Raw genomic sequence first — 25,378 nt, forward strand, 5'->3', positions numbered from 1 at the left:
ATGTTTTTCTTTACTGGAGTTTGGTGAACGAATATATCTTCTTTAGTGTCCATTTTTATGAACTCAGTGCACCTGAGTTCTGAAATATTTTGTGCGAAGCTATCTCTGTATTCATTCGAAAGACGCGATAACTCTTGCTGATGATTAGCGTCGAGATCCGAGCCAATTTTAAGTTCGCTTAAACTTATGGGAACTTTTATGCTGTTATTATTTTCCGTTTTTGCTAAGTTTGAGCTCAATTCAGAAATTTCAGTGTTTAAACATAGTTCAACTTCTTGTGGTCTTCCAACGCACTGATCTTTTTGGAGCTTAATACTTCTATCGCCAACGTTAATCACTGGTATACAAGTTTCGCCTCTTTTAATTTCTAATAAACAGCCGATACCTTCGGAAGGATTTTCCATCATAATTAATCTATCATCTACAGAATCTGTTTGAGAACTGACAAGACTGATCGTATTTTTCTCTAATTCATTTTCCTCAAGAGCTTTAAGGCAGACTCGATTTATTTTTTCATCAATTTGGAGGTTACTAAATAATTCATCTTCCCTATACCCGAAGTGAAATCTTTTTCCTATTCTGACATAATCGATGTGAGGGAGATCAAGCCATGTCCGTCCGATGATGAGATCAACTGGCTGTGCATTATCAGGTACAAGGTATATATTTATGCCTTGGCCTTTTACATCATCAACTTCAATATCGGCTTTAATCATTCCTATAGAGGTCACTGCAGGCACTCTTTGATTTTTAAAACAGTACAATTCATTCATAGCAGGTTCTAGTTTCACTTTAAGTTTCTGAGCAACTGAGATCCTCAAGAGACAACAAGAACTCCCCGTATCAATTAAAGCCTGTAGTTCTTCAGAATTATTCAGTTTTGCTTTCTTCAAGTATGAATTGCTCTCTTCTGAATTTTCGTCAACTTGCTCAACAGAATAATTTTTATTATTTGAATGATTATTTTCAGCCTTAGTAACACAATTTTTAGCTTTATGACCTGTTTTATTACATTTTCAGCATGTTTCTACTGGTTTGGGCAGCGGACAGTTTTTTGAGATGTGTCCAAAATTATTACAGCTGAAGCATTTTGGTTCACCTTTTTCATTATGTGTGACACCGTAGAGTTTTTTCTTTTCGTTGATTGTAGCAACTCGACCATCTTTAAAGGAGTTTCGTTTGTCGTAAGACCCTTCTTTATGCGGTTGTTTATTGTTGAAAGTTGACTTCAAGGTATCATAAGCATCTAGTTTTTCAACTAAATCAATTGGTGAAATCAACTCAGACCATATGTCAATAAAATGATCTTTTACTTCTGGAGACACTTTACGTTTTATCTGATCCGCTACAATAAGGTCGCTAAGTTTCTCAAAAGTATCTACTTTAATTCCGCTTATCCATTCATTAAAAAAAGTTCTTAACTCATACGCAAAATTCTTCCATGTGTTTCCTACACTCTTATTGTGCGTAAAAAAGTTTTGGCGAAATTTTTCAGGTGTCATCTTGTACCATTTTAATAAGATCCTTTTAACTTCTTTATAATCGTTTGCAATCTCATCGGTTTCTCTGGCGATTAACTGAGCAATATCATACGGCAATAAGCCAAACAAGTGAGTAACCCATGTATTTTCTGGTATTTCAACTTGTTTAGCCAAACGTTCAAACATGATTAAATATAAACTGATATCATTCTCGTCAGGTTTAAATTTTTGCATCAAACGATGAAGCTCTAACTTTGGATTCATGTGTGCGCCACTAGCATTTTCATTGGTGCCAGAATTTGTAGATCTACTTTCTGCTTCAATACGTAGTTTTTGCAGTTCAAATTCCATTTCATACTTTCGTTTTCGTTCCTCGTATTCTTCTCTTCGCCTACGTTCATCATCTTGACGTTTTCGTTCTTCAATTTCTTCTTTTCGCCTACGTTCTTCAATTTCTTCTTTACGCTTACGTTCTTCAATTTCTTCTTGACGTTTTCGTTCTTCAATTTCTTCTTGACGTTTTCGTTCTTCAATTTCTTCTTTTTCTTTTCTTTCATTTATTATAATATTTAACCATTCTTTGGCGCATTCTTCTTCGTACTCTTTGCTAGCCAAAATTATCTTTTTCAAATCGCTCATTTTATGACTCTCATTTACATCTTCTGTCAATTCTTCAGCTAATATTCTTAAATCGCATTTCTTTGCCTTACCGAAAATAGACATTTTCGTACTCATTAAAATGCACATTATATATATATGCTATTATTATTAACTTCCAATTAGACAACATAGTAGAACACAGTTATTGGAATTTTATAAGTTTGTTTGACGTTCTAAATATATTTCAAAATTTTTAAAGAAATGAAAAAAAATAAACTCTGTTCCCAAAATGATAAAAAAATAACAAAATTAAATTCTATAATAAATATGCTACATCAATCAATGCACATACATACCTTGAAATTCAAATTCTTTTCAATTTATTTAGTACGTATAGCAAATTCTTGTAGCTTTAGGCTTAGGTTTCAGAATAATCCCGCTTCTGATTTATGTTAACTTCCTTTTGTAGTTAAATTAATCACTCATAAAATGGTTGTAAAAGACAAACATTTATTTAAAGATAAATCTTAATAACTTACGCGTAACATACTCGTAAACGTACATAATATAACAAACGTACTTACTGCATCGTACCATTAAACATTTCAAGCGTACATCATCTGAATATCTTTTTTTAAATTATAAATAGAACGACATCCAGAAATTAGCTGTTGCCATTTTCTCAATAGATATTTTGTCTAATAACAATTAAATAATTTACAATCGTGCTTACACGTGCAAGCAAGCAAAGTAGCGTATAATTAAGTTAAAGCGAAAGCTAGCAGTATGCATGAAATTAAAAGTTTGGGTGTCGAGCCAGTGCAAAAGTTTAATGATCTTTTTTATTAGGTGGTTAGGTATAGCTTTGAATTTAAAGTTCTTTAGGTCTAGTGTACCTAAACTTCTAACATGTAGGATTAGATAGTAGTATTGAAATACTTACAAATGAAATACACTCGTACATTTCATTACATTTTACTGGAGAGCAGAGGGTAATTAAAAATGAAGTGTAGAATAACTAAAAAATGTATGAAAGATTTTGATAAAGTTGAACTGAAAAGGGTTTCTAATTTTTTTTTCCTTTTAAATGACTGGAAGGAGAGCAGCTGTTGTTAATATTAAAATATGATATGAAGAAATTGTCTTGCAGAGACTCAGCTGTTTGTAATTAGAGTAGCTTTTTTTTTAATAATTAAGCTCAAACAATTGTTAGCTCTTAGTTAGATAAAATTTAAATCCTTACCAAGGTCATAAAAGATCTTCGTAGCATTACTTAAATTCGAAGATATGAAGTTCTTTTCATTTGAATAACCAGTTATTTTATGTTTTGAATCTGTGCTGTCACTTTTCTCTTTCCATTTACCCGCCAGAATGCAATTAGTTCGGTTGTACTGAAATGAGGTTTTGAGATTGTTAAGAGAAGGCCTGGTCTGCCTCTTGAGGCTTCTTTACTAGGTTTTTCTACTTTAGATAAGAATTTCTGTCTTCGGCATTGCATTATAATTGCCGATAGTTTAAATCCACGCCAATGAAGTTCTAAGCTAACTTTGCTTTAAATTACTCTGTGTAAGCTTTGGCTATTAGTTTATCTAAACATAAACTTTTCATTTGACTTACTGATTTTGAGTTTCTCGCCATAATGTTCGAGGAATCGCAGGTACTAGAAGTGCCTTCTTTTCATCTTCTGTAGTTTTAAATAAAGAGGTCTTTTACACTCTTCTCAAGTTTCTGTTATACTAAACACTTAGCGATAAGTCGTTTATCGTCTACATACAGTTTAACTTAGATGATATCCAAGAGAGTTAAACTTTGCATGGTGGTTTTTCAAGATGAATGCTGAAATATTTGTTCCTTTATTAGTTGTGAATTAATAGCCAAAGTGTGCGAAATGTAATTTTAATACTTGCGCTCCTAGGCAGCGATATATTAACCTACAATCATCATTACGTCTCCTTAATTCTTTCATAAAGTAAAGTAAAATTAATATGTACAGCTGCATGAAAGGCATTCAGATTATCTAAATTATATCTCTAAAATTATTCACTGCATATATACTACGGTTTCAGCCTTTCAAAATGTTCTTCGAGTGCCGTTGTCGTGTACGCATCAACTGCAGTCCGTTACCAATTCAGAAGTCAAACAACAAAAATCAGCGTTATATTTACAAAATTTTCACAGGACTAGTTTCGATGGTTTTACCGAACCATCATCTTCAGCTGCAAAACCGCAAATGAACAAGATAGGAAATAATGATTAGATAAGATAAGAAAGCCTGGACAAGAATAAGCAAGTGGCGCCATCTGTTGGCGAAACCAGAACTAAAACATAATTTCTCTAAAAGCCAAAGGCAAATTTGGATTGGAATTAGGATCGTTAACTAGAACAGAAAGATTTTTATGAATGTGAAATGCCTCTAGAAAATCCAGTTCTCCAATGGAAGATGTTTTTTGAATAATTTTGGCAGCAGAAAAATTGAAAGTGTGATTTTCGGACCAACAATGTTGAGCAACAGAAGACTTCTGTGTTTCCTTTTTTCTAACATATGCCTCATGTTCTTTGACGCGAAATTAGACTGTGTCTTAATTGCAGTCCGTTAGTTTAAAATAGGAACTTCGAAGGCTGATGCCAACTTTTTCCATTTGTGATCGTAATTCATGTCGTCATCACAGCACAACATTTATTTTCTCCGCCTCATCGAGACTCTAGTTTAAGTCAGCCTTCATTCGCACGCTTTTCATTAAATGTAACAGGTTAAATGAAAATGAAATGGGGAGAAAATTAAGCGACACGACCTTTATCCCGCAGCTATTGTTCCCATTGCTCCGAGTCAAATCGAGTGACAGAAAATGACCTTGAACTGCCTATTGGAAAGTAACAGACTGTAGTGACTATTGCCTTGGCGACATAAGACTCGGCTTATCGTAACTGTTCCGATAGAGCATGGAGACAATCACTAATTCAGGAAATGATCTACTTGAAACAAAATAATGAAGATTACAGCATATCTTCCACGTGAGAATCTCTTAGAGAAGCAAAAATTCGTCCTTTCATCAGCAGACTTAATCCCACAAAATTTTTGTCTTGAGCTTCTGTTTCAAAAGCTTAGCAGCTTATATCTAACGATGCAGAGGGTGCAGTCACACGCAACATATCTCAAGAAACGCGAAGATGAAATCAACTGCTGTTGGGACACAGTCGAATTCATAGAGGCAATCATAGTCTGAAATACTTTACTTTTTTAGTAACAGGTGTGTTTCGAGGTATTATTCGATAATTTTCTGAGTGCCTTTTATCTCTTCAATATGTATTAATTTTTTTTTTTTTTTTTGTTCGAGAATGTGCGTTATTTCAATGTCTCAAAACTTATTTTTTTTCTTTGTTAAAGAAGAATCATAGCTTAAAAAGAGAAAGATCATTTGCTCGCGAATGTTCACCACCTTGGCAACTGGCACAGCATTTGCTGTTTGTTTAAATTTTAGTATGAGAAACGTATATATACGTATATATATATATAAGTTACTTTAAAACACAATTTTCCGAATTAAACTTCCTACATATGGGTTCACTCATTTTTAATACTTCTACTAAATTTATATTAGGAGACAATATAATCAATATTTCTTTAGTAAATAAATTCTTATTATCTTACTTTGCAGCTATTGCGCAAATTCACTTGTTTTCGAACAAAGTGAATTTAAGATCATACAACAGCATATATATATATATATATATATATATACGTTATTTGATCGCTCTCGAAATCAATAGAATTTCAATAAAATCTATGGAAATCTAAGTTTGCTTTTTTTATCTAGTTTTAAATTTTACATTGGCTTCTCTTTGAAATAAGAAAAATATCGTTGTAGAATATCCGAACTCAGAAATATTGTACAACTTAAATACCAGACGGCATACCTGCAGTATAAGTATAAAATGTAACACTTACGGATAAGCTAAACTTCAAAAAAAAATTTTTAAGATATTAAAATTCTAAAAGTAGTAAATAACAGTGATGTTTTCAGTATTTTTATTGATTGTTTGAAATTATTACCCAAACCATTTGGCATTAAGTCGAAGAAATTTGGAGGTTTGTCGGTAGTGGCAGATTGGCCGAAAGCCTCTCTAACAGCTGTCCATTCGTTTATAACAACAGCATATTGCCTACCAAAGTACAATCTGAAAAACAGAACTTTTGTCAGCAAATGTTCATATAACTATAGTATGACTAGCTAATAACTCCTGCGAACCTTGCGGTATATGCAGGGATTAGTGGAACTACTCATTTATTAATTCAACCACCATACTGTACCCGTCCCTGAATAAAAGATTTGCCAGCCTTGCCAGCAAATATCTTTATTAAAAACAATATTACATAAACAAAATATTATAATCTTCTCGAAACAAATCTTCTTCTGTTTCTGTAATAACTTTCATAACATCTTTTATTCCTTTTCTTGATTTTTCATCCTTGTAGATTTTAACTTACATCCGATTCGGATGTCAATTTTGGTAAAAATCTAAACCATCTTTCCTTTAATAAAGCACAATTAAGTACATGTTCAACATATACTTCTTTAGATCCACACTGGCAAATAATAGATTTAATATTAATTCTATTGTAATAAAACGGAACATGAGCATGATTTGTAAGAAATTGATTGAGATAACTATTTCCAAACCATCTTTTTGTTTTAATTTCTTTTATGAACTTATAAGAAAATCTACCTTTCAAATCTTTATCCCATAATGATTGCCAAACTTGTAGGACTTTAATCTTTAGAGAATTTTTAAACGAAATAAACGAAGTTGGAAGAATATCATCTATAGCCTCTTTTTTTAGAAGCCTGCTTTGCATGAAAATCTGCTAATTCATTCCCTGAATGACCAATATGTCCACGGATCCAATGAAAATAAATATTTCTTTTCTTAGAAACTTCCAAAAACAAATTATATGTTTTAAAAACCAAATCCGTATAAATCTTGAGGCAACAATAGCTTGAATTGCACTTTAGCTATCTGAATAAATATTAATTTCTTCTTGAGAATTCTTTCCCAAGATCCATTCCAAGGACTTTAAAATAGCGTAAACTTCCGCTTGAAAAACTGAAGAATTATTACTTAAACGAAGTTTTTGAACAGTACTTAAATCTCCATTTGAGAATGCAACAAAAGAGCATCCAATTCTTCCTGCAATCTTTGAACCATCAGTGAAGATTTCAAGGCCTTCACCTGAAAGAACTTTCTTGTCCCATTCCAAATTTGAATATACAGCAGGATGCTTAACATTCTTTAGACTTAAAATGTCAACATTATTTATGTCTTCAGGAAAATCAAAATCAGTTTCAATTTCAAAACTTTTACCATTCTTTAAATTAAATATAACACATTCCCTTTGTGCTATCAAATAAATAGGCTCACAGCTACTTAATGTAAATAAACAAGCACTGGAAACAATTCTAAAACATTTTGTAATGCTAAGCATAGCAAGTCTTTGAATCTGTATCATCAAATTGTTAATCCTCACATTATTTCTGTACCAAGCAGGACAAGCATACAAAATCTTTCTCTCAATTCCCCTTTTGTAGAATATCATCTTAATATCACTACTAAGTCATTTATTAGCATAAGGTTTATTCAAAATCGCAGCACATTGTAATTTGATCATCTTTAAATGAGGCAAGAAAGAAAGTTGATCATCGATCAATACTCCAAGATATTTAATTTGTCTAACACATTTTATCGAATGCCCATTAAGTCTTCCTCTAGGTAATGTGATCATTTTACCTTTCTTTGCAATACCCATTATTGCACATTTTCTGTGATCAAATTCCAATTTAACTTTTTTGGACCATTCATTAATCAAGTCCAAAGTATGGTCAATGTCTTGGTCGATTGTATGACGACCACTGGCAGAAACTATCACAATTATGTCATCTACATAAGCTTGAATCACAACATTATCTTTAAAATGTAATTCGAATAAAGAATCACAAAATAAATTCCATAACAAAGAACCTGAGTTTGATTTTTGAGGACAACCTTTGCTGTACTTTCTTGAAATACAAATATTTCCTTCTGGAAGAATTACTAAACGATCACTTAGATAATTTGAAAATAATTTAAATAAATTCATTGGGCATTTGAATCTCTTTAATTGATGAAGTACATACGGCCACCATACATTATTAAAGGCACTCCTAACATCAAGAGAAACCAATGCAGTATGTAAATTATTCTTTTTATTTTCTTTTACTTTTTCCAAAAGATCTTGAATAGCAAGTGTAGTACTTCTACCTTCCATAAAGCCATATTGGAAAGGATTCAATGCATGCGTAGAATTTAAATGGAACCATAACCTTTTGGTCATAAGTTTGTCCAAAATCTTTCCAAAAACAGACAAAAGACAAATCAGCCTATAGGAGGAAGGATCACTCCTCTCTTTACCCTCTTTATTAAAAAGTATCAAAGAGGAAATTTTCCAAACCTTCGGAAAAATTCCATGGTATAAACATACATTATATATTCTACACATAAAGGTAGAATCAATTCTTAAAATTTCCTCTATAATGTCTAAACAGATACCATCCAATACTGGAGCACGACTTTTATCCATTGAATCCACTACTTCTTCAATTTCATCCTTTGAAAATCTTAAATCATTAAAATTATTTTCATAAATTAAAAAGCTTTGTCTTATTTCTTTCTGAAATTCCGTATCATCTACATCCAAATCCTCTGGGAAATGGTATCTAACCAGAAAATTCTCTTGAATAGAATTAGTAAACGAGCCATCATCTTTTTTAAGTTGGCTCAATGTTAAGGCAGATTTATATTTATCAGTAGTGACTTTGTAGAGAATGCCAAATGGTCGATTTAAATTTGTTTGGGAACACAAATCATCCCATAAACGATTCTTAGCTAAATTAATTTCTTTTTTATAATTGCCTCTTAGCCTTTTAAAATTATTTTCTAGGAAGTTCTTATCATTAACGTTCTCGACATATAGTTGAGAAAATATTTTATGAATAATACAAGACCTACCAAATTATGACATATTCTAAAATTAAAGTAAATTAAATATTTATAGCTGGAAAAGTAGATATTTCTTTCTATTCTACGACTTTTGTATCTCGTAGACAAACAAATGATTTTCCTTCATCAAGAGAAAAATAAAAACAGTACCCCGATATACAACCGCTTTGAAACCACAGAACAACCGCAGAAATCAGACACATTAGAATATGTTGAAAAATTGTTTTCGAGCTGCTTAAAAAAATATTTATGTACAGTATATATTTTACTCACGGCATTTGTATTTTAGTATTGATCGGTGTTATAATAATAGCAATAGGATTTTTTCCTAAGAACGGATAAATTATTCTTTATTTATTGTCGGAAGAATTCATTTTGTTATGTCCAAGGATCTGTAACAGAATCATGACGTATACCGAGGTACGACTGTACTCAGATTTTGATGTTCTGTATTTAAAAATGAACGAAAACAAATCATAATGTTAAATCAGCGATTTTTTAAATTTGTTATGCATAATTAGTTAATTATCAGTGCAATAATAGCAATAAAACATCATCAACATTATTTGGGATGACTTTCCTTCTATACCTCTGCTTACTTTAGCTGGGATATTCTTTAGCCTAAGTTTTTCAAATGCTTCCTTTTTTGCAAAGGAAATATTAGTAATTAATTTAGACTGCGGAATCATGAAGAAACATTTCGTGATCCTTCGCCTCTAGACAAAATGAGATTTTTAAATTACTGATTTGTAGTGCAATAGTATGCTGAAGTTCCACTGCAAAGCAGAAATACCTATAATCCCCTAAAACCGAAGTTCGAGTTAATGAGTGGTTTGTTCAGTTCGAGTCATACCAGACTTGACAGAACAAAACCCGGCTAAGGGGTTACTAATCAACCTACAACAACTATTCATAAAAAGAATTACTTTAAAAAAGCACAATATGGCGATAATTTAAGTCTCTACTCAGAAAAGGGCAGATCTACTGCAACTGTAATATAAATATAGTAGAGGAATTTCATTTTTACCAAATTTTGAAGGTATTCCGTATACTGAATGATTAAATAGCTAGCTTCCGTATACTAAACGACTAATTAGTTCATCAATACTAACCTGCAACTAAATCAAACCTACCGAAAAGTTTGTCAAATTCTTAACGAACTTTTTTCACGCGTATGAAATAGCAGATAGAGAAGTTTATCGGTTTGTTTCTTTAGTTGAATACAAAGCACACAAGGACTATCTTTCCACAGAAAGGGATACGTTCGTGGAAGACTTGATGAAGTAAACCTTCTCATATTTACCTTACATATAAGAAAATATACATAGAATCAGGCCAGGATGGAATTATCCATGTCCAGCTGCCTTAGTGGACGGAGGAAAGCACAAAGGTAATCGTGAAAGTGACGGATACAGCAATATATTAGTTATCATAGTTATCATCTACTAAATCATTCAACCATGTTGTTTCTTCTTTTACACTACCTCAATTTTCACACATCTCGCGAGTGTGGTTTGAGTGTGGATGGAGCCGCGGTTGTCAACCCTTATAACTTCCCGGACCTCTACATATATAATTTTATATTTGGCGGATCACTAATATGAATTTAAAAAAAAGTAAATACATTTATACAATAATAATTAGCATTAATTTATTTTATATGGTTATAGAGTAATTATTTTTTTAATGAAAAATCTAATATTATTACATATTTTACTGTGATATTTGTTCCTGTTTGTTTGAAATCAGTCTATAGATTTTGGGTTTTAGTGACGTCATTGATAAACGGAGAGCCGCGTTTATTTCAAGCCGAGATCGGTACTGAGTTTTAATTGCTGTTACAGATGCTGAAAATGTTTGCTGAAAATAGATCTGTTATCCACATATTTCCTTGCCTAGGCTCTTCTTCCTTTGGGTAATAAAAACAAAAAATTCTGTCTGTGACTGCAAGTGCTGCTGAATTATTTATACCACTTGCTGACTGAGATCCTTCCCTGCCATATATTCATAAAAATTTATAAACCATCTGTAGATCTTCTTTCGCCAACAGTGTTTGTCACGGCGATTTTTTTTAAATCATCTATTTTACCTCGTTCTGTAAACACGTCTTTAAAAGCTGTTCATGCAAGGATATGTTTAGTTCGTTTAAATGAGATTAAACATCTTCCAGATATGCAAACTTGACTACCCACTCATCGTCGGACAAGAGTTCAAGAAATTCCGGATTATTTTGCTGCTGAAAAATAATTTGATTTTTTCACTTCTAATTTTAGAAATTAAGCCCTGACCATAATATAGGTTTAAAGCTTTCCACTTACGAACGATACAGAATAGCTAAAGGTAAAATTCGGTAAAATAAGTAAATGAACAAATTTGTATAACTTTATAAAAGAAACAAAATAGTAAATCGATTGATTAATTATATAAACAAACCTTCATAAAACAAAAGCTGCCTTTGGACGTCTTGATCAGTCTGCTGGTTCCACAAATAGATATTTTTTATTGCTTGAAATGATTTTATATACTGCAGTTAAAAACATCATATGAATACCGTATAAATAAAACAGTGGCTTTTCAATTTATTTCATTCTAAAAGCACAGTCAAGTGTTAAAATGCCAATAGACACGAGAAACAAAAATAGAAGCTCCTTTCCTGCAAAACAGAATGTGTATTGGAATATATAAAATAGTTACTTATATTTGTAAGACTGCAAGTAAGCATGGGAAAAGATTAAATCTAATAATAGATATGAATTGACGAGCTTTCGGAACGCAGGTAAATTTCCTTCTTTTAATTATAGTTTTTCCGAAATTTGACTAATCATATTTAACAAGTCTCGTAAATTGTTTGAACTGGATATTTTCAATATTTCTTTTGAGACGGAAAACAAACTTACACGTAAGTTTATGTTATGTCAAGTTATGTGATCATTCACAACATGATGAATGAAATTTATAAGATTGAATAACTGATTTTGCTAATATCAGCATTAAATGTACCACTGCTCAAATTTTATCAATGATTCACATTGATAAAATTTGAGCTGCTTATACTTGCAAGTATACGTTTGCTGCTTATACTTACAAATACACTCATGTCCATAAATTAAGGATAATGCAAAATCAGTCAAAGGAAGAGTTAGAAGCAAAACAAATTTGACTTATTTGTAAAGCTTATCTATTAAACAAAAGGTAAAGATAAAAAAAAATATGCTATATGTTTGATATTATTAAAAAATTAGCGATTTTTTCTCCCTGGAGCAAATTACAAAAATAACTTATTTACAAAAAACCAATATTACATGGTTGGTATGATTGTTAATACATTGTATGTCTCCCAGAGGATGCAATACAGTCCGTACAACGTCTAGGCATGCTGAGTATCAAATTATCGATCTGATCTTAGGGATATTACACCATTCAAAAAGCAATGCTCTCCGAAGTTCCGGTAGACATGTAGGAGGAGGTTGACGGGCTGCAACTCGTCGCAACTCCAAGCATGTCCCACACGTGCTCTACTGTATTCAAGTCCGGTGAGAATGCTGGCCAGTCCATACGGGTGATATCCTCCTATTGAAGGCATTCGCTTACGATGTTTGCACGGTGAGGACGGGCGTTGTCATCCATAAACACAAATTGTGCGCCAATGACGCCCCAAAACAAACGTACAAATTGTTCCAGAATGACGTCCCGATAGATTTGGCTTGTCATGGTTCCAATTTGAACATGCAGGTCAGTTCTGGAACCCAGAATAATTCCACCCCAAACGAGAACTCCTGCACCACTGTAACGGTGTCGTTGAATGATGTTTTCTTGGTGGTAGCGGGTACCTGGAGCTCTCCATATGAAAGTCCGGCGAGAATCAGACTGCAAGCTAAACCTGGACTCGCCGGAAAACATCACACAAGCCCACTGTTGCAGTGTCCACAATACATGCTCTCTACTCCAGGCTAACCGCAGGCGACAGTGAGTTGCAGTAAGTGGAACGCATCTGACAGATCTACGAGCATATAGACCAATCTGCCCTAAGCGTCTGTATACGGTCTGTATTGAAATTGTCGTACCAGTGGCTGAAGAGACAGGTCTGAGGCTGTGCTCCGCCTGTTTCTTTTGGCAGTAACTGTCAAATACTGGTCCTCATTCAGCGTTGTAACTATGGGGCGACCTGTGTTGTAAAGTCTACTCACATTACCATCATCTTGGAATCGTTTCCAAAGCCTGGAGATGACACTCTGGGCAATTCCAAGTTCGTCTGATACTTCCAGTTGGGTACGCCCACATTCCAAACGGCCGATAATTCTACCACGTAAAAAATCATCCAAATGAGTCCTTTGTGTCATAACTATTCGGTTATTGCACTGAAATGCTTATAAAGCGCCTGCGAACAATTTTACTTCTTTGCCTGCATTTCTTATATATCCCTCTCTTACACTCTCGCCATTGTGACGTACCATCGGTGTCATCTGGTTACTTCCTGAAATTTGCATATGATTCTTGAAGATGTGTGTAGTGATTTTAAAGGTGATATATTTATTTTAGAGTTCGATTTCCGCGTGACTCCGAATTATCCTTAATTTATGGACATGAGTGTATATCACACTGCGATCTGCATAAATGAAGCAAGAGACTTATGTAACCTGCCTACAAACCGTACTTGAAAAATATCCATTTCAGACCTTAAATCTGAGGAATTTATAATATTGATTAAATGCATTAAATTGTTTTCATATTATGCAAAGTTTAACAACATATTAATAAGCAAAAACAATATTCAATTTCCAATATATGTAATTCTAATTTTCATTTGTTAATATAATTTTCGAAACATATGGTGTTCAGTAGCATGCCTTTATAGAAATTCAGGCTACGCTCCTGATTATGAGTAACAATTAAAACACTATTAACGTTTCATTCATACACATATTTCGTTCACATTGAAAAATTATGTGAAAAGTACACAAATCTTACTTTCTTGTACAGAAAGCTTCACATTTCTATATCACTGAAAAGGAACTTCACGAAAAGCAAGAATAAAACCGGCAAACGCAAAGCAATATCAATAAACTGAAAGTGTTATGCCGCCAATTTTTAATTATTGTAAAAATAATAATCATCGCTTACTCAGCAATGGCGCCATCGGTCAACAGTTAGACAAAACAAAAACGGAAACTTCCAGTGATGCAATTCTAAACAAGATTGCAGATGGTTCTCATAAAAATCCATCAAGCTGCATATTGACAGGGAGAAAAACTGTTATTAACGACTAATATAGCATATGTTTGTAATTTAAAATGAAAGAGAATTAGTTCGCGCTATTATTGATAACAGCAGCAGCTATTATTGATAATTGCATACCCATGGATACCTACTCTCACTTTCAAATGTCGCTAGATACACCTGCAAAAGTAGCAAAAAAGTCGTTAAATTCAGAAGGTATTTCCCTAAAAGTAGTAGCTAAAATTAAAAAAAAAAGTATAATGCATATTCTACAATAGGTCTGTTACTCGTCATTTTTTAAACTGAATCATAATAAAAATATAAATAATGTCCCAATTTTTTTGCGAACTATCAAAAGGTTTTTACAGACCACCGGTTTGTGATCGCTGGATTAAACTGTTAAATTAAGTTATATTACTTTTGGGCTTCCTCCTGAGAGGACATGTGCCTTCACATGGAATGTTTTACATGAAGTGGTACCCTATTTAAATTGCATAAAGAAAAATTCACGAAAACCTTACATCATTAAATTGTAAACTATGGAAATAATTACATTTGTTTCAAGACCTTAGCAACTTTGCTTCTACCATATCTCAAATTCAAAATAAAATCTTACATAGTAACAGTAAATAATATTACTCGTTATGAGAATTTGTTTCTCGTGTGAAAGCATCACGCAAAATGCAGAACTTACCCAAATACATTCCCATACTTCTTAGCAAGGGCTGACAATGTTTTGTGAGGTTCCTTTCCTAGAAATGGTAAGTACCCCAGAATTGGTAAACCGATTGGGCCAGGAGGCAATTTATATTTCTTCTTAGTACCGTAAAGGTATATGATGGTGCACAGTAAAATTATCAGTAATAAAACTACATTACTGTCTATTTTATTAACAACTACGGCATCCTTTAATATACCATTGATAGAATTGAATGCCATAGTAATGATATTCACGCCCTCTGCTTTCTGATAGTAATTGTGGTAATCTGTCCTGTTAATAATTTACTGTGACTTCTTATCTCATTATCTTATCGACAACTCAAGTGTGAAAAAAAGTTTCTTTTAATCTATTTGTTTATCGAATATACTATGTATCCGTGAATTACACATTTCAAAGATTATATTGCATTAATACGTATTTGAGAAAGGTTTTTATCATAAGCGCGAAAATGTATCTAGAAATGATTGCACAGTTTTGATAGTTTTAAAACTATCGAAAACTATTTATTTTGCTTTGGTTATGATACAATTGAAAACCTCTTGCTTCCTGACGCTTATATTTACTTTTATTAATAAAAGTTTAATTAATGTTTATTTAATCGTATTTTACGAGAAACAAAAGATGAATTCAACATAAATTTCATTAAAAGTAATCTTCCTTTCTTTCATTTATTGAAAAGGTAGATTAAGCATTAAGCTTGACTTGTAAAACTTTCTGTTCATTAATATTTTTATTTATGATTCAGACTTTAAGGGGAAAAAAAAAAGTCTTTGTATAATTTTCATCCTATATCTTAAATGTTACATCTATAGATAAACTGTAAATGTGAAAAATGAATTTATTATATTCTTAAATAAACTGACACTAAATGTTGAAAAGATATGTCTTTTAATGATTCAAAAATTAATATTGGAAGCAATGTTAATCTTTATGAAAATGCTTTTTACATTGTAGGGTTTATATTTATTTTAACTAACATTTATTTTAAGTTATCTTTCCTGTCCAGCCTTTACTTTCCCCTAGAATTGCCAATGCTAGAGGATGTAAATTGTAATAGAGCGCGCAGTATATTCAAATTTTAGCAGAAGTAAGTTGAGTTTAAATAGAAGGGAAACGAGATTGTAGGTGTGCTTCTTGAATCGCGAACGTGAATGTCTCTCGGTAGAATTTAAGAACTGCGCGTGTCGGCCTGTGTGCCTATCTCGGCAGATTTTGCTGGATCTTTCAACTGGTTAATCAGTAAGCTCGCTGAATCTCAGCGGTAATGTTAGAACGCGGTTAGGTTAGTTTAAGATCTCAGAGCCTCGTGGATAGTGATCTCGCTATTTATTCATCCAGTCATTATTTTTCAGTTCTACATTCTGTTTCAGTTAAATCGCCGGGTCGGCGTAGTTTGTGAGCGTCAAGTGGACGCAGCTGTTATTTTAAAAGTTGAATAAAAAGGGCTTTAAACCCTTCTTAGGTTTTTCTGTAAATTCACACTTAGTAGCAGTCACTACCACAGTTGCTGACAAGTTGGGGCCTCTCGATATTACAACATGATCGAAAAGCATTTTCGTCAGATTGATAATGCCTGCCCGCTAAAGAACGATAGAACGTGTAAATGATAATGACTATCTTTAATATCTTTATAAATACTACACACAGGAATTTTCTTGTAGAACAAACAACACTGTAATATAATTTCGTCAAAATGTAATCAAATTTATTTATTTACTTAACTTGAGTTGCTAAGAATACACACATTTTATTCTTGAAGTATCTTAAGGTATATAAATTAGAGTAATTTGTTTAGCTATCTTGCAGAATTTTTAACTTTGCAGTACAGTCATACTTAAATTATCCTTGGTTAATTAAGAGTAGATATCGATTTAAAAGCTCAAGAATTTGTCTGTGCCAGACATCCCCCCCCCATAACGTTAAAATACTCGATGCAGAAGTACCTCCAAATAAATCACATCCACTGGACCAGATATTTTCTCCCTCAAACAGAGGTGTTTCTGCTTCAGAGAGTACGTACTAAAACGATGTAATTTGATGAGAAATCCAGGTTGCATCAAACTTATATATAAACAAGTAACAACTATTGCATGCAGATTAACTAAAGGCATAAAAACCTTAACCGGAACATAAGAACAACATAGTTCAATCATTTTTAAAGCAAAAAATGCCCAATTTACCAACATATAAGAATAATAATAATAAAAAAAAACTGAGCTCACGAAGACGAGTAACAGAGTGGGCATATATGTAATGAAAGAAAAATTTAAAGAAGTACTGATGCTGGAACGCAAATTTTACATTTGTGGCTACAATTCACTTGGCACTCTAATTGTGCCTATTTCCAGAACGTTTACATTTTTTAATACTGTTGCGATAGGAAGAGAACACAGCGCAATTGCTTCCAAGCAGCAACACAGATACAAGGAAGCGCGCATTTATCCAATATGTCAGCTCTCTAAAGAGAAAAGGTTTTAGAAGAGAAGAGAAACACGTCAATGTGACATTCAAAATCGCAATAACAACCTTGTATTTAGCGTAAATATATTAAAACACTCAATCGATTTCGAGGGCAGCTAAAGGTCCCTCCTCATCAGGAGAACGAAATTCCTTCTTTTCCCCCCTTTCTAGGAATTTCGTTCTCCTGACGAGGAGGGACCTTTAGCTGCCCTTGAAATCGATTGAGTGTTTTAATATACTTACGGTAAATACAAGAAAGGTTTTAGTTTAGGTAGAAAGCTTCCAGTTCTCAAAATTTTGAGTTCACGTTCCCAACTAATGGTTACAATGTTTTTCGTTTGACTGTATAAAATGTCAAAGTCTGACGGTATGGACATTATCTATGAGCGGTCATCATTAAGCTATCTCTGTATTTATTTTATTACTACAGAAGGTATTTTCTTCCTCTTCCCAGCATGCTTTCTTGGTGTACCGGTAGCACGCTCGGCGCGTATTCGAGTGGTCTAGGTTCGAGTCCGGGGAGGGCACTGCTCATTTTCCATGGATCTTGCTTCAAAATAACCTAATGACTCTACAGTAGCGCCCGAACTAAGGTGATGAGCAATAGTTCGTGACCACCGGGATTTGGCGATTGGTTCCCCTACTACCCAGTCAGCCTCTAAAAGGGGAAGTGTACAATGTATTTCCTTCCTCCTTCTAGCATGCCTCCGTGGTGTAAGGCAGGACACTCGGCGCGTATTCGAGAGGTCCAGGTTAAAGTTCCGGCAAAGAGATTGCTCATTTTTCATGTCTCCTGCTTCAAAATAACCTAATAACTCTACAACTACATTGGTTGAAAATGATTTATTGCTTGAATAATTTTGGCAGAGTACATAGGCTTTGTTCGAAATTCAGGGATTTGTGCATAAATTGAACTTAAAAATAAAGGACTGTTCTAAGGAGTTCTTGTCAATTAAGGAAACAAATCAATTATCTAAAAATGAAGGTATCGAATATTTCACTTTGGGTCAGCTGAAAGATGTATTATAATTCGAGCTATCAGTCATATGTCAATAGTTCTATTTATCGAGAGAACGAAACAGCTGGCGCTCATATACAATAAATTAAATCGGTCAGCCTCTTAAACTTACATACCTAAACTTATCTTCGGATGCTAGAAATGTTTGGATTCCTATGCAAATATACGGATGTCTGATTTTTCTCATAAAAATAGTCCTGCTTCTTATTATTTTAAGTAACAATAACAGTAGAGATAAAATTATTATTTAATTAATTTACGAGCTGCTGAAATAGCTGTATACTTGCTACATTAGAAGCAGTACCATATATTCCGGCATACAGCATGCCCCGACGGCATATAAGCATTTTGTACCATGCCACGCACATGGGGAAAATACCTCCTCGTGATTGAATATGGCTTTCGATGACATCGTTTCATCTGCGGTTAGGAACGCCTTGACTTTGCTTGGGCTCGAGGGTACATCTTCATACGTTTGTTTATATTTTGATAGCAATACCGAAAAGATTATTACCTGCGCTGTATTTTTGTTGCTATTAGATTACACATCTTACAACCCTATACAGTGGTGAATTTAACATAAAAAATATAGTGATATTTTTTTCCTAGAGAGAAAAAGTATTATTTCTTCTTGTGCTAACTCCGTAAATGTGTATTAGTATTGTAAGAATCTTAAGTTTTACTAACGTTTATTTTTATTTTAAATCTTTACTATCACATCTTATTTTCTACTTCCGGCCAGAATTAAAAGCTTTAACTTATTTATGCAAATTTGTCTGGCGAACGCCAAGTACTTAAGTTGTGGCTTTTTGCCAAGCGAGAGAGAGGAAGGAGTTAGTCGAAGCAGGCCGCTTACCTTAGAAGTTTTACTCGGTTGCTGGTTGCCTTCCAGGCCAGAGGTTTAATCCTCGTGATAATTTTTAAGCGTATTGTAGTGTTAACAGTTCTCTGTACTACATACGGCTTCCTGTTAATATAAGGCCAATCTTCCCCGTAGGTCCTTGTTTATTATTCCAAAGTTAAGTTAGAGTTTAGTTAAATATTTTTATATTCTTACGTTCAGACCACAAGTAGTTGGTCTCTGTATTCCGAAGTACGGAAATTATTGTAAAGAGTGAAAAATAAAGGGTTTCGTATACCCTTCCTGTGCATCTTGTCTACTTCCCACATTTATTGAACATAGCTTTAGTAAGCTCCCTGTTCCGAGTCAGGTCTGTGCATGTTTCCAAAGAAAGTAAGGCGGAACATTGAACCTGATAGTGGCGCCCAACGAAGAAGAATAACCATGGCCGAGTTTCAAGAAGAACCTGTGCTGCCTGCAGAAGCGGCTCAGAATCCAGAAATGCCAGCTGCCGCCCTGGAAGGATTTGGTTACATCGTCCAGACCATGCGCGCTTCGATGAAACCAGACATTTAATGGAAACTCACCGGTAACCAGTTTTTTGGAAAAATTGGATGATCACTTCATGCTCTACCCTGTGCACAAGTTTCAAAAAGTTACCTTAGCTACCAGCGATTTGAGGGGCCAAGCGCTTAACTGGTTCAAATGTATAGGCAGAAGTCTCTTGGGTCAAGCAGGAAGTCCCACCTATACTTACGAAAATTTCAAGACTGCCCTAGTAAAAGCCTTCCCTGTCGTAAGGGATCGTGCGAAATTAGAAACGGAACTTTTCAGCATATATCAGCAAAGAATCGAAAATCTCTCAAGCTTTATTTTAAGAAAAATTCACGTCTTCAAACTCTTGTATGGAAACCGTCCGGATCCTGAGATAATTCAAGTGATTTTGCCGAGGTTACTTCCCCAAGTGCAAGACTTTATTGAATTAAGGAATCCGACTACACTGCAAAAGTTATTTGAGCTAGCAATCCAGTTTGAAAGTAGAACAACGGCGGACATTGAAAGAAGACGCCAATATCAACAACGAAACCAATTTGGTGCGCCAAGACCACAGCAAAGTCAAGCACACGGCTACGGAAGCAAAGCGAATCAGTGGGCAAGGAAACCCGAGCATTCAAAAACAGCCGGCGAACGTCGACAGTTCAATAGCAATCCAGGAAAAAAGTCTCAAGGCCAGTGGAAAAAGAAGGAAAGCATGGAAATGAAAAATGATTTAAACTAAAACGGATTTCTGCTGACGGGAGGGTGCGGAAATCCGAAGGCCAAGAAAACCCCTCTTCCTTCAAGTTAAATACACTAATGGTGAAAAATTTGACTCTTCCGAAGATTGAAGTGTTGGTGAATAATATCCCAGCCACCGCACTCCTGGATACAGGCGCGCAGTATTCCTGTGTGGCAGAAGATTTTTTAGGAAGTATTTTCGTAAATATCGCATATATAATTCGGATAATACGACAGTGTTAGCTGCGCAAGGAGAAAGATGTAACTGCATAGGTAAATTACCGCTATACGTCCGTATCAAGGACGAACAAGTAAAGGTTATGCTTTTCATAGTAAAGAATCTGCAAGCACATATTATCTTAGGAATAGATTTTCTTTCAGACGCACAAGCTCCAGAGGTGGAACAACGACAAGTACAAGGGCAAGCCATTAGGAGGCAGGAGCAATTGAAAAGAAAGTTTCCCCGCTGGAAAATTGAAGGTAACAAGAAAAAGAAGCCGTTCCACCGTCCAGAAAAGAGAGCTCACGAACACCCCCAGAATGAAGAAGGGAGAAGTACGACGAATGCAAAGAAAGCCAGGAGAAATAACGGCAACTATAACCCGGCTCCCAAACGGAAGATCTACTCATCGGATAGGACTCTCCGCAGCAAATGTCGCCGAACTGCGGAAGGGCCACCAGCGGCGGAGGAAAAGATACAAGGAAAATTTGAACGGCCAGCAACGAGGTCCAAGCAGGAACGAGAGCGAAGTGTCCCGGTTCCGCCAAGACCAGCTGCCATCAAACGGCCAAGACCACAGGCAGAGGCGAAAAAGAAGGTATTCAAGGGTAACCGAAGTGGAGGAAAAAGAAAGCTTCTAGAGGAAGGCCCTGAAGGACGAGCCCGCACAAGAAGGAGGATAAATCAAACTAGAATCTGCGCTACATTCCAGGACTGGGCTAAGAAAAGAATGTCCGAATATCACAAAGATAAGTAAAATTTTATGTTACTTTGCAAACTTAAGTTAATCTTTCATTCTTACTGCAAGTGGCAGATTTCAAGAAGTTTTACCTCATGTGAGGTCTACCTTTATCGCCAAAAAGGCGAGAAATGAGTTGTTACCTATTTTGGTATTATGTTTTTCAATTACTCGCGAGTAAAACTAAAGTTGATGTATAATAGGAATGTGTAAATACTTGAATATTGAAAACGTTATTGTATAAATTTTATTTAAAACATTCTGGCAAGAAAGAAGTTTTAGTCTGAAAGACTTTTGGAAATGTAGTATTTCAATGTAAAAGAACTGGCACTTGCTTGGAAAAGAATAGAAGTTAACAATGTACTACTAATGTATGTTTTAAAATGCGTAAAATTAACGGCATGTTAATATGTTCTTATATACAATGTGAACTGTTATTTTAAATGTTAAGAAATACTGTGTTATGGTAAAAGTGAAAGTAAAGCAAAAAAAAAAAAAAAAAATTAAACTTATTCGTGTGACTGTAAAAAGACCAAATTATGGTGAATATGTGTTAACGGTTGAATGAATGTAGTTAGGCTCTCTGACGCTACATTTCAGAGTTAGCCACTTTCAGAATAGTACCTCAGGGGTTAGAGTTGAAGATAGGGTGTGTTACGAGGTCTTGTTATGTTGAATTTTAACACATTAGTATTTTGATTGTAGGCGGCAGTGTGGAACACGTATACATAAACACATTCGTGTTTGGTGTTCTTTTACAACACATGTCAGAGAGCACGGGGAGAGATAATTAAATTTAAGTCATGAATGAAATAAGAATGTTAAGAGAAAGGTAAATATTCATGTTACTTGCCATTTCATTGTGTAACATTTCATTAAACTAGTTTTCCTTCCAGATCACTGGAAGGAACCAGATTTGAATAAAAGCTCCTGTTTAGATGCAGTACGGTTGAAAAATTGGTTGTCCATGGAGCTGATATTGTAAAAAACAATTTTTTTTTTTTTTTAATTCTAGTTTCTAGTGAGAAATGTTTGTAAAAGATTAGCCTCGCGTTAGATTCTAGAGCTAAAAATTTTCAACAAGGTCGTTTTAGACCTCAGTTTCAAACTAATTAACTCTGGCGGGAAGTATGTAAGGATCTTAAGTTTTACTAACGTTTATTTTTATTTTAAATCTTTACTATCACTTCTTATTTTCTACTTCCGGCCAGAATTAAAAGCTTTAACTTATTTATGCAAATTTGTCTGGCGAACGCCAAGTACTTGTGGCTTTTTGCCAAGCGAGAGAGAGGAAGGAGTTAGTCGAAGCAGGCCGCTTGCCTTAGAAGTTTTACTCGGTTGCTGGTTGCCTTCCAGGCCAGAGGTTTAATCCTCGTGATCCTTGGGGCCTCTCGATATTACAACATGATCGAAAAGCATTTTCGTCAGATTGATAATGCCTGCCCGCTAAAGAACGATAGAACGTGTAAATGATAATGACTATCTTTAATATCTTTATAAATACTACACACAGGAATTTTCTTGTAGAACAAACAACATTGTAATATAATTTCGTCAAAATGTAATCAAATTTATTTATTTACTTAACTTGAGTTGCTAAGAATACACACATTTTATTCTTGAAGTATCTTAAGGTATATAAATTAGAGTAATTTGTTTAGCTATCTTGCAGAATTTTTAACTTTGCAGTACAGTCATACTTAAATTATTCTTGGTTAATTAAGAGTAGATATCGATTTAAAAGCTCAAGAATTTGTCTGTGCCAGACATCCCCCCCCCATAACGTTAAAATACTCGATGCAGAAGTACCTCCAAATAAATCACATCCACTGGACCAGATATTTTCTCCCTCAAACAGAGGTGTTTCTGCTTCAGAGAGTACGTACTAAAACGATGTAATTTGATGAGAAATCCAGGTTGCATCAAACTTATATATAAACAAGTAACAACTATTGCATGCAGATTAACTAAAGGCATAAAAACCTTAACCGGAACATAAGAACAACATAGTTCAATCATTTTTAAAGCAAAAAATGCCCAATTTACCAACATATAAGAATAATAATAATAAAAAAAAAACTGAGCTCACGAAGACGAGTAACAGAGTGGGCATATATGTAATGAAAGAAAAATTTAAAGAAGTACTGATGCTGGAACACAAATTTTACATTTGTGGCTACAATTCACTTGGCACTCTAATTGTGCCTATTTCCAGAACGTTTACATTTTTTAATACTGTTGCGATAGGAAGAGAACACAGCGCAATTGCTTCCAAGCAGCAACAGAGATACAAGGAAGCGCGCATTTATCCAATATGTTAGCTCTCTAAAGAGAAAAGGTTTTAGAAGAGAAGAGAAACACGTCAATGTGACATTCAAAATCGCAATAACAACCTTGTATTTAGCGTAAATATATTAAAACACTCAATCGATTTCGAGGGCAGCTAAAGGTCCCTCCTCATCAGGAGAACGAAATTCCTTCTTTTCCCCCCTTTCTAGGAATTTCGTTCTCCTGACGAGGAGGGACCTTTAGCTGCCCTTGAAATCGATTGAGTGTTTTAATATACTTACGGTAAATACAAGAAAGGTTTTAGTTTAGGTAGAAAGCTTCCAGTTCTCAAAATTTTGAGTTCACGTTCCCAACTAATGGTTACAATGTTTTTCGTTTGACTGTATAAAATGTCAAAGTCTGACGGTATGGACATTATCTATGAGCGGTCATCATTAAGCTATCTCTGTATTTATTTTATTACTACAGAAGGTATTTTCTTCCTCTTCCCAGCATGCTTTCTTGGTGTACCGGTAGCACGCTCGGCGCGTATTCGAGTGGTCTAGGTTCGAGTCCGGGGAGGGCACTGCTCATTTTCCATGGATCTTGCTTCAAAATAACCTAATGACTCTACAGTAGCGCCCGAACTAAGGTGATGAGCAATAGTTCGTGACCACCGGGATTTGGCGATTGGTTCTCCTACTACCCAGTCAGCCCCTAAAAGGGGAAGTGTACAATGTATTTCCTTCCTCCTTCTAGCATGCCTCCGTGGTGTAAGGCAGGACACTCGGCGCGTATTCGAGAGGTCCAGGTTAAAGTTCCGGCAAAGAGATTGCTCATTTTTCATGTCTCCTGCTTCAAAATAACCTAATAACTCTACAACTACATTGGTTGAAAATGATTTATTGCTTGAATAATTTTGGCAGAGTACATAGGCTTTGTTCGAAATTCAGGGATTTGTGCATAAATTGAATTTAAAAATAAAGGACTGTTCTAAGGAGTTCTTGTCAATTAAGGAAACAAATCAATTACCTAAAAATCAAGGTATCGAATATTTCACTTTGGGTCAGCTGAAAGATGTATTATAATTCGAGCTATCAGTCATATGTCAATAGTTCTATTTATCGAGAGAACGAAACAGCTGGCGCTCATATACAATAAATTAAATCGGTCAGCCTCTTAAACTTACATACCTAAACTTATCTTCGGATGCTAGAAATGTTTGGACTCCTATGCAAATATACGGATGTCTGATTTTTCTCATAAAAATAGTCCTGCTTCTTATTATTTTAAGTAACAATAACAGTAGAGATAAAATTATTATTTATTTAATTTACGAGCTGCTGAAATAGCTGTATACTTGCTACATTAGAAGCAGTACCATATATTCCGGCATACAGCATGCCCCGACGGCATATAAGCATTTTGTACCATGCCACGCACATGGGGAAAATACCTCCTCGTGATTGAATATGGCTTTCGATGACATCGTTTCCTCTGCGG

The 25,378-nt window shown here is 34.4% G+C and overlaps 2 protein-coding genes across 3 annotated transcripts in view; both read right to left on the reverse strand.

The window, feature by feature from the left end:
• The window catches only part of LOC118179361 (cytochrome P450 2C41-like), a 31,670-nt gene extending 16,361 nt beyond the window's left edge, over positions 1-15,309 (reverse strand). The window contains exons 1-2 of one of the 2 annotated variants that reach the window (XM_035348534.2): positions 15,025-15,301; positions 6,133-6,257 (exon numbers count right to left, since the gene is read on the reverse strand). In XM_035348534.2, the coding sequence (XP_035204425.1) occupies positions 6,133-6,257; positions 15,025-15,269 (370 nt within the window). In that variant the 5' untranslated portion in view covers positions 15,270-15,301. Of the gene's footprint in view, positions 1-6,132; positions 6,258-15,024 lie in introns of both variants that reach the window. The other variant, XM_085811804.1, reaches the window with a different exon arrangement.
• Positions 1,017-2,246, reverse strand: LOC146998880 (uncharacterized). Its single transcript, XM_085812276.1, has one exon. It carries the CDS (start codon positions 2,226-2,228, stop codon positions 1,017-1,019), a length of 1,212 nt encoding a protein of 403 aa, XP_085668402.1. The 5' UTR covers positions 2,229-2,246.
• Positions 15,310-25,378: the final 10,069 nt, after the last annotated feature.

This window comes from Stegodyphus dumicola, chromosome 2 (assembly GCF_044657685.1).
Source record: "Stegodyphus dumicola isolate Sdum_Otavi_A_Nest chromosome 2, ASM4465768v1".
Classification (NCBI taxonomy): domain Eukaryota; kingdom Metazoa; phylum Arthropoda; class Arachnida; order Araneae; family Eresidae; genus Stegodyphus; species Stegodyphus dumicola.